The sequence below is a fragment of the Neophocaena asiaeorientalis genome, unplaced genomic scaffold (genome assembly GCF_003031525.2).
Source record: "Neophocaena asiaeorientalis asiaeorientalis breed wild unplaced genomic scaffold, Neophocaena_asiaeorientalis_V1.1 scaffold681, whole genome shotgun sequence".
Taxonomy (NCBI): domain Eukaryota; kingdom Metazoa; phylum Chordata; class Mammalia; order Artiodactyla; family Phocoenidae; genus Neophocaena; species Neophocaena asiaeorientalis.
In genome coordinates, this window is record NW_020172271.1 from 277963 (window position 1) to 288451 (window position 10489).

At 39.3% G+C, this 10489-nt stretch overlaps 2 protein-coding genes across 2 annotated transcripts in view; both read right to left on the reverse strand.

The window, feature by feature from the left end:
* Positions 1 to 4050, reverse strand: part of CPA2 (carboxypeptidase A2) — a 41208-nt gene extending 37158 nt beyond the window's left edge. Inside the window, 1 exon segment of the mRNA XM_024763034.1 lies at positions 4001 to 4050. The gene's annotated coding sequence lies outside the window, so the exon portion shown is untranslated.
* SSMEM1 (serine rich single-pass membrane protein 1) lies at positions 1980 to 8701 on the reverse strand. Its single transcript, XM_024762921.1, has 3 exons — positions 8504 to 8701; positions 4001 to 4055; positions 1980 to 2398 (listed from the first exon to the last, which is right to left on the reverse strand). The coding sequence occupies exons 1-3, from the start codon at positions 8699 to 8701 to the stop codon at positions 1980 to 1982; spliced, it is 672 nt and encodes a 223-aa protein (XP_024618689.1).
* Positions 8702 to 10489: the final 1788 nt, after the last annotated feature.

Genomic DNA, 10489 nt, shown 5'->3' on the forward strand with positions numbered 1-10489 from the left:
GACAGTCTCCACAAATAAGCTCAGAAATGTCACCCCATGTCCTGGATTCTAGCGGCCTAGTTCCAATGGCTGGGACTTCCACATTGCCTCCCGGGTCTCTTTGTTGCCGTTAGTTAAGGAACTTGAAATTATCAGGAGTAACTCCCAAGCCCACAGTCATAGCTCTGTAGTATTTCTCCCAATACCCCATAAAAGGCTCAGTTCTTAGTATTAAGCTGCAGTCTTTATTAATGTAGTATCCAAATTCGTCCCTAACACTTAAACCCTTCTTTGAACTCCAGCACAGAGCCCCTGCTGCTTATCTTGTCCTTGTCAGCCCTCTTCTCTGGGATCTGGGTCTTGTTTGATATCCCACTTGGGGTTCTGCCATCCTCCAGAATAGCCACCCATCTACTAGGCCTGCTTGAATTCCCCACCACTGGGGTCCCCGCCTAACTGGAAAACTCAGCCCCAACTATGTCTGGATTGCGGCTAACTTTCAATAAAGACTCTTTCTTTGACAAATTTGAGTTAGGCTCCTCTGAGCCCTATTCTCATCCAGATCTCAACCTTGGTGCCCATCCTGTCTTTGGCTGCCCAGTCCAGTTTTAGCAAGAATTCTGCTAAGTAAGTTTAGTGACAGTCCCCCACCCTTGATAGCTGAGCACCCTTGACATCTGATCAAGTTCCTCATCCTCTACCTTTGCTGTATAAGCCCTTGGTCTGCCTTTAGCAAGAAGCATGCCAGGTCAATTTAGTAGAAATCCCCCTACCCTTGATGGCTCCTCTTAGTAATTTTCCATCCACTGACACCCTTACCCTGCTCCTTGGTTATAAATCCCCACTTGAACTTGCTGTATTTGGAGTTGAGCTTGATTTCTCTCCCCAGTTGCAATAGACTGGACCCCTATTATAAATAGTCTTGAATAAAGTCTTCCTTATCATTTTAACACATGTCAGAATAATTTTTTCTTTAATACTTCTCATGCCCTTTGGACAATAACCACGGACAGCCCATGGCCCAGCTGTCCTTCTGGTCTACTCTAGGAATCCGGTCTCATTCCAGCTCCTCCTCACCAGCCCCAAGCTGACACATGTGCATCAATACAGCTTAGGTAGGGAATTCCCTGGCGGTCCAGTGGTTAGGACTCCACGCTCTCACTGCCGAGGGCCTGGGTTCAATCCCTGATGGCAGAACTAAGATCCCCCAGCCTCGCAGCCAAAAAAAAAAAAAACAATACAGCTCAGGTAGAGCCACCTCTAAATATGGATCTGGAGAATATGAGCCAATTCTATTCCAACCAACATTACCTAATTCATTCAGTCAATCAGATAATCAAAACATATGAATAAATTTAAATAGTTTCTAAACATAAATATATTTTCAAAGAGGTTCCTTACTTGTATTACAGATATAAACAAAATACATACACTCAAGGCATAAAGTATCTGTCTTGTGCTCTTTTGAATAAAAAAACCACAGTGGATACAGATCTTTGATACTCCAATGGTGCCATAAACAAATTCACTGGTCTGTTTTTGGACAAAGAATTACCTGAAAATTTTTTTTTTTTTTTTTTTGCGGTACGCGGGCCTCTCACTGCCGCAGCCTCTCCCGCTACAGAGCACAGGCTCCGGACGCGCAGGCCCAGCGGCCATGGCTCACAGGCCCAGCAGCTCCGCGGCACGTGGGATCCTCCCAGACCGAGGCACGAACCGTATCCCCTGCATTGGCAGGCGGACTCTCAACCACTGCGCCACCAGGGAAGCCCTATCTGAAATTTTATCTCTTGCATTCCAAGAATGTTTTTGTTGTTAGTAGAGAGACTTTATTGTAAAAGCCTCCTCACCTAGAGCTCTGGTCATTTTTTGTGTTTCATTCATCTCTTTCATTTGGCTTCAAGTAAGGTAAGGACTAGATAAAATTCAAAATTTACTGAATTTTATGTTAATACCAGGTCCAGAATTTCATTCTTGAATACCTCCCTGCATTGGGGTTGTTAGCGTTTTTTAAGGAAATGGCGGGTCAGCCATTCATTGGTTCTCATGGCTTTGCAGTGGAGGCAGGGCCTTTCCCTGATTTGGCAACCTCCCACATTCCTTTGCCTCTGAGCTATTTTTCTCTTCTTAATACTGGCTGGTGATTGGTGGTGTTCACTTTCACTCTCCTTCCAAGAGGAGGCTCCCGAGTTAGATACTTCACTCTCACACTCAGTAGTATCACTGTCAGGTTGTGTCTGATTCACCCGGCTGAATTCAGAATGGTGCCTCGCTCGTCTTTGTTCAAGATATGCATTGACCAAAGCCACTTCTGAGTCAGTTACAAGAGGAAGTTGGTTCTGCTTTGGTTTTGTCATCATTTGCAAAGAATCCCTGGCACCATCTTTGTTTTGCCGCTTATAGGAAGTATCTTTGCTTGCTAACAACAATGAAACAAATCAACAAGTTAGGCACATTGCTGGTTACTATAATCTCATCTTACCTAAAAAGGAAGCCTATCGCGTGGGCTCACTCTTTGCTGCCATTTGCCAAGCCACCACTTTTCCCCACTCATTTGCAAGTGTTGGCAGCTGACTTCATTTTCCAGTACCATACCAAAACTCCTAAAAACCAAAAGGGTCAGATAGATGCTTGACATATTACTTTTGAAGTTTCATGGACCCTTGATATAATATCAAGGGAAAGGTCTCCAAACTTTTCCAGAGAAGGACCTTTTTACCTTTGCCTTGACGGCTTAAAGATGCAAGCGTGTATATGAATATGATTTGGGTAGCAGAAAACTAAAAAGGATCTTCTCTTTATACACTAGTGTGCTGGAGTTGGCTCACACCAGCCAGTTCACAAGAACTGATAAACTTTCAGGAATTTTGCAAGATGGCTGTTAAACACAGTTATTGGTAAAAATTAAATTGTATAAACTTACCACTAAATCAATTTGTTACAAATAAATGTAATAAATACTCAAAACTCATCACTTCCTAAATTATTTTACTAGATTTTATTGTGAGGTTTGCTCTTGAAGCTACTATTTATGTCTGTTGTCTCTGGATATCAGAAATACTATGCAATGATGTGCTACTGTGCATCTCTTCCTAACTCCTATGTTCAGTGACATCATGTTGGTAACCTGAAATTAGTTTTGGTGGGAATAAAAATCAACAAGCACTAAGAATCAGGTCTTCACTTATGGTTTTCTTGATTGTCTAGACTTAAAGTAATGGAGAACATGTTACTGACATAGATTACATTTAAAGGTGTCATGCCTATAGCCGCTATATTGTGAATAGCACCCAAAAATGAGGAAATATTCTTCCAGAGTATTCTAAAACTATTATCCAGCTCAACAAAGATGTCATACACATCATTAACAACCAAGTTCAGTTCCAACGTACATCTTTCTGTTTCTTTCATCTTACTCCTTAACTTAAAGTATCAATAACATGCATATTAGAACTACACTCGTTCATCTATTGCAGCTATAGGTTGGCTAAGGCTATAATCAAAGAAAGTATTTTGTGAGAATCAGTGGCCTGTATGGAATTTACCATAAAGTGTATTATATGTTTTATTATTTGTAAATTGTCTGATATACATCTTTTATGTATATCATGTATGTATGTATTTAAATGATATATACACACATTTTTGGAGAGCCAGTTGTTAGACATTTATCAGCACACCACTATTTATAGGTTATTGAAAAAGATGTCATATATAGCTCATAGTTCTGTGGTAACACTAGCAATAAATGTGTGTGAAAGGCAAGCTGTGTGACGGGAGAATGCTGAGGAATGAAAAGACAGCTTGAACTCTACCTACCAGTAATTTATAGCCTCTAGCAGCTTTGCTGAAGTAGCTAAGCAGTCCTTCTGCACCAAAGCAAGGTGTTCATCCAGTGGGCCACCACAGGTCTGGGGAGGCTCTATAACACTCTTCGCTATTTACCTGTGTTGTTCGCTTTCCACACACAACACATATTTCTCTCATCATAGTCCAATATCAAATATGCACTGGCTCTCACCTTTACTTAGCGAACTGCTTGTTCCATTGTCTTCATTCTCTTTCTTCTCAGACATCTGTTTCAGAAATATCGATTAGTAATAGTGATCTCAGTTGGTTGTTTTTCCCTCGTATTTACTTGTTAAGAAACACTATTGCCTTGGGCCCTTTGACAATGTCTAATTTTAAACAGTGCAGTTCAATAAATACTGAGTTCCTATTATTGTGATCCTACTTCTGCTGCCCATTAAGAAGACCATGCTTTGATAGCAGGATCTACCAAAATGTTTTGAACCCAGCAAAATGGAACAAAGATTGAGAGAAAATAATACTGATGAGAAGCTATTAGTTACAAAGTTTTCTTATACTCACTGATTTTATAGAGAAATATCGTTTAAATGTCATTTAAAAACAGATATGATAGTACTAGGATTAGTTTTAAATTACTTTTTTTTTAATTTTTGGCCATAATGTACAGCTTGTGGGATCTTAATTCCCCGACCAGGGATCAAACCCACGCCCCCTGCAGTGGAAGCACGGAGTCTTAACCACTGGACCGCCAGGGAAGTCCCAGTTTTAAATTACTTTTTAAAGGACATTTTATCAGGTCATGTTATGATAATTCTTTAAGATCTTTATATGAATTCATAGACTTATATCTCCTAAATCCTTCCGAAACTTTCCTCCACAATGCAACCATAATATATTACCTGTGAATATGGCAACTAGAAGAAATTGATTTCTTTGAATAGTTCTAATTTCAAATATTCTGCCCCAATATTCCATAAATATATTTGTCCCATTTTTCACGTGTCCCACTTTTTGATGCTGAAAATGGTTTTGCTAAAAGATACGCATACAAAGCAACTCTTTCAAAATATATCAAGTATGTTAGAAATACTCATAACACTTTTGGCACATAATAATTCTGGGAATCTATCACTGGGAAATAAACTCCAAAAGAGAGAAAGATTTATGTACAGAAATATTTATCCCAATGTAATTAGGGTAATATAAATACAAAATTCAAAAGTAGGCTCAGACTTCCCAGGTGGCGCAGTGGTTAAGAATCCGCCTGCCAATACAGAGGACAAGGGTTCGATCCCTGGTCTGGGAAGATCCCACATGCTGTGGAGCAACAAAGCCTACGTGCCACAACTACTGAGCCTGCGCCCTAGAGCCCCCAAGCCACAACTACTGAGCCCACGTGCCACAACTACTGAAGCTTTCATGCCTAGAGTCTGTGCTCCACAACAAGAGAAGCCACTGCGATGAGAAGCCCACGCACCGCAACAAAGAGTAGCCCCCACTCACCGCAACTAGAGAAAGCCTACACGCAGCAACGAAGACACAATGCATCCAAAAATAAATTTTTAAAAAAGGAGGCAATAGTTAAATAAATTATGATGTAATCATACAATATATAGTTGTAAAAATTATAATAAAAGTATGTTCTAACATGAGGAAATAAATGTTATAATATTAAGTTAAAAATCAAGATGCAAATTTATATATGCCGTATGATCACAAGTTAGCTAAAAATATGAAAAGAAAAAAGACTAAGGGATGTACGCAAGTGTTAGCAATAGTGGCTTTGAGTGTTGAAACTGATTTGTTTTCCTTCTAATTCTTCAAATTGTCTACAATTAGGGAAAAAATGAATTTATGTAGAAAGTCATACTGCCTCTGGGTTGAAAAGTACCACACTTGGTTATTCATAACTGCAATCTAAGATCTTTGGTCCACTCCTTTCTTAATACCTGATCTCCACAATGGCAGGCAAGTTTCTCTAACGAGGTACCTCTTTGCTTTTTGGGTTACTGAAATCATTCTCTGAAAGCTTTCAGTGAAATCCTCTTTTAAGATACCTGTTTTTTAAAAATGTTTTTGGGTGGCCTTATTTTAAATTTAAAATGTATAGAGATGATTATTAAAATATTAGAAGTTTATGAATCTTAAAAAGTTAACAGTAGTTGATTATTTCTATATAATCTGGAGTGGTTTTTATTTCATTTTTTCTACTTTCCTATAATGTCCACATTTTCTATAATGGGTACTTTTGTAATTCAGGGGGGAAAGTGTTTTAAAACACTTATTAGGTTTATATCTTTTTCATGGAAAGCTTCCATATTTGACTTGATGTCAAATCAAAATGTAATCACAGAATCAAAAGAAAGATTTTACATCAAGCTAAGTGGAATCATATGAACTGTGGTTACCAAAAGCATTTTATTAAGTGTCTTTGTGTGTGACTCAGCTGAGTGAAAACAGCAGAAGTGCCTGCCCTGAAGTGTAGGGTAGGACAGTGGTGAGATCTGGGCTATGGCTCTGCCTTTCTTCCATTGTGATTTTACCAAGCCACTTAACATATGCAAAAAGAAGAGCCTGGACTGGTTTTGTTTGGAAAAATTCCAGCACTAGCTGTCTGAATAAACACTAAAAATATATATAAACTAAATATAGTATATATAATCTCTGAGAGCAAAAGGGTACATGCATCTTAGATAGTGGCAAATCCAGAGGAAATCAGTGTGCTTCATGTTTGAGGATAATTACCACCACATTTCCATCACGCTTTTACCATTACTTCAAGGTTTGTAAATAAATGTTCATAATTTAGCAGAGAAAATGAAGTTCAAAGTGAAGGAAAAATTCCATCCTTTTTGACTAGCTCTCATGTGGTTCTCAGATTTCAAATCTGGGACCCTTTAGAAGAAGCAGTTGAGTGGATTATAGTTGCCATAAGGGTACAAAGTGAAAGACAAAACCTCTAAGATAATTAAGGTTTTAATCAGCACTGAATAGATATAATTCAACATTTCAACTATGCTATGAAACAAACAAATGATATGACAGGAAACCTGGGTCTATTCTCCTCTCTGTCATAACCACTCATGTGTCATTGGACAAGTCACTTAATTTCTTTGGGCTTTATCAATAAAAATACAAAGGATAGATACTGATATCTTACTTGCCTACAAGCAGGAGGCTGGACCATAAGCTCTCTTGAGGTCCTTGAAGCTCAGGGCTCTATGACTCCAAAAGCTGATGCAAGCAAGGGAGCAGAGAAAGAACTTAGACCTCTCAAGGGGGTCTTCATGATGAAATTGCCAAGAATCAATTTCAATTTTTTGTTAATTTTCTAAAGTAGCTTTTCTTGCCAGGCTAGACAAATTCAATGTACTTAGCTAGGGAGTCTAAGACATGTATAAGCTATCACTATTCTAAATATTCTTTTGGCAAAGTATCTATCTTAAGCATTTAGACTTTAGATGAAACTTCTTTTTAGGGGGAGGAGGTGATGAGGGGAAGAGTCTTTGATTATTACAATGGAATCCAGCTGGCATAGACATAACAAACCTCCTCCTCTCCATCTAGAGTTAATAACAGCATTCAGCCTAGCTGACCATTGCCAGCCTAGTGCTCTGGCTGTAATGCTAAATGGTGGTGGTTTTATTTTTTGAGTTTTTTTTTGCGGTACGCGGGCCTCTCACTGTTGCGGCCTCTTCCGTTGCGGAGCACAGGCTCGGGAAGCGCAGGCTCAGCGGCCATGGCTCACAGGCCCAGCCGCTCCGCGGCATGTGGGATCTTCCCTGACCAGGGCACGAACCCGTGTCCCCTGCATCGGCAGGCGGACTCTCAACCACTGCGCCACCAGGGAAACCCAGTGGTGGTTTTATTAATCATCAGCCTGGTATTAATGGTCAGCAAGGATTCCACATCAGCAATTTATAAGACCTCAGTTACTCCTAATATGTGGGAGCATCACAGCCCTGATTAAGTGGGCTATCTCACTCCTTAGGATGGCATTTTTTCCCCAGTAGGTGGTCTAGAGTGGTGACTTTAGCTCTGTTTAGTTTAGTTCTGTATCTTTTTCTATGTGGAGAATGTAATGCCTCATTCTAAAAACCAAAAATCCTACAACATGTATCCTATATATATGACAAATTCTGTATCTTTGATTAGAATTACACAGCTACAAAAGGAATTTGGAGGTCATTAACCAGTAGGGAAGTTTATCCCAGTATTACTTAGCATTTGGACAAACTGAGAACAACCTAAATATCTCAAAATTGCAGATTTGTTACGGTGCAACCATAAGACAAAATTATGTAGTCGTTAAGAGTGCTGCTATGTAAATATAATTTGAGGAATGATTACAATATAATATTAAGTTTAAAAAAGCAGGTTATAAAAATATATAAAATATAATGCCAACCATCTAAGATCAAAGACAGACAGATGAAGAGAGATATACTGTGATGCAGAAAAAGAAAAAAACTAGAAGAACATACTCCAAAATGTTAACAGTGGTTATATCTAGGAAATAGGATTACAGTAGTTTAAATTTTCTTCTTCATCCTTTTCTATATTCTTGGGTTCTCTAGAATGATACTGCATTATTTTTAAAACTAGAAGACAAACTTTTAAAAAGTAGTTTCACCAATGTAAAATAAATTTATTTTATGGAAAATCCCCTAGTATACAGTAAATATATTATTTAAAATGAAAAAGGATATCCTACCCAGACAGAAGCCCGAGAGAAGAACCAATATAATGGTTGGGAGAAGACCAATATAATGACAAAATACCAAAGCAGGAAGTTCCCTATTGTCTCACAAGAGTCACCCTTCTGGCATTCATAATCTTGATTTGGAATGGTAAAACTTGTAGGTATGGGGGGAGGATCCACCTCCCAAAATAAAGAAAAAAGGTCTCCCATGATGGCTTCTTGAACATATTCCCCTCAAAGGGATGAAGAAGACTGGGAAGTACTTCACTCCATGTGTACGACAACTTCCTTGGCAACCTATTATGACATATTCTTCAGTAACTATGACAGGAACTGACAAACATTTCTTGGATTACTAAGTTTTTGGAAGATCTGTCTAAATCACTTCTATGAAAGTTTAAGGTATATGCCCCATATCTCAATACGGTGCATTCTGCCATAATCTTTTTCTTTTTTTTTGTCCTGAAACTTGTATATACAGTATTTTCTTTAAATACAGTATTTTAATGTCTTTTTTTTTTTTTTTTGGCTGTACCACATGGCATGCAGAACTTGCCCGACCAGGGATCGAACCCATGCCCCCTGCATTGGAAGCGCAGACCACCAGGGACCACCAGGGAAGTACTTTAATGTCTTTAAAATCTAAGTCTCTGAGGTATCCATTCATTTTTTTCAGTCTCTTTGATATATATCATATCATTGTAAATTAACATACAGAGTCCTAATGTATTATTGACTGAATTGTGTTCCCCAAAATGCCTATGTTGAAGCCCCAAGCCCCAATTTGGCTATAACTGGAGATAGGGACTTTAAAGAGGTAATTAAGGTTAAATGAAGTCATAAGGATGGGGACCTAATCCAAAATGACTCTTGTTCTTATGAGAAAAGGAAGAGACATAAGGGATGTGCAAGCACAGGAAAAAAAGGCCATGTGAGGACACAGAGAGAAAGGGGCCATCTGCAAGCCAAAGGACACAAGGCTCAGGAGAAACCAATCCTGCTGGCACCTTGATCTCAGATTTTCCACCTCTACAACTGTGAAAAAATTAATTTCTGTGGTTTAAGCCACGCAGTCTGTGGTATTTTGCCATGGCAACACTAGCAAACTAATACATAATGCCAACAATACATCTAATTTAGGTAGTAGTCGTGTTCCTTTTTAAGCCTTGAATAAATGCACAGTAATTCATAGATTACATTAAGAGGGAAAACATAGATGTACCTGTTGTGAATTACATCAAACATGCACAATTTCTTCTTATGAAAGAGTCAGACATGGGTTGGGGACGAAACTCGTATTCTAATTTTGACTGTACATTTGCACAATTTTCAAGTTAGTTCATCTCTATATCTAAAACTAGAGCAAAACACCATTGCTGCTAAGGCAATCTAAAAAATATAAAACTCCACTTCAAAAAAATTGGTTAGATCTTTAAGAGCACAGCATACCAGATTTTCATTAACATGCAATACCACGAGGAAACTTCATTTTCTTCTATTGGACCTTAGGAGCATTTTAGGAAAAAATTTTGGTCACTGGGACGTACAAGATGTAACAATCCGTTAGCTTATTATGACACGGCATGATGTTTTTATTAGAGGCACACTTTGCATCCCCACGAGCAAGTCTCCAGACCCTGCGCACGCATCCTGGACCATGCCGGTCTGCTTTAGGCCCTCGTCGCCTCGCCTCCTCCAGGAAGCTCGCGGGGATCCAGGGCTGGGCCCGCCGCGACTCCTCGGGGCTCACTGCGCCCCACCTCACCTGCCTTTCTAGAGAACCTACCGGCCTCCCCCGGGTTAAGCTCCTCCAAGTGGTAACCAGGGAAGATTTTATTTTCACATCCTCGCGCGGCTCAGCGGCACATTGTGGGCGTTTGTATTTGTTAGATAAAAGCAAACTGTAAGACAGGAATAAAGACGCAGACCTACTGGAGAACGGACTTGAGGATATGGGGAGGGGGAAGGGTGAGCTGTGACAGGGCGAGAGAGAGTCAT

What these genes read in the sequence shown, in the direction of transcription:
- SSMEM1 (XM_024762921.1), bottom strand. Translation starts at nt 8,701, where the DNA reads ATGGGAGACCTTTTTTCTTTATTTTGGGAGGTGGATCCTCCCCCCATA. An exon ending in TCTCTCGGGCTTCTGTCTGG is followed by an intron (nt 4,056 to 8,503) that starts GTAGGATATCCT and finishes TTTCTGAAACAG; the next exon opens with ATGTCTGAGAAGAAAGAGAA. An exon ending in AAGCAGTTCGCTAAGTAAAG is followed by an intron (nt 2,399 to 4,000) that starts GTGAGAGCCAGT and finishes CATTGTTGTTAG; the next exon opens with CAAGCAAAGATACTTCCTAT.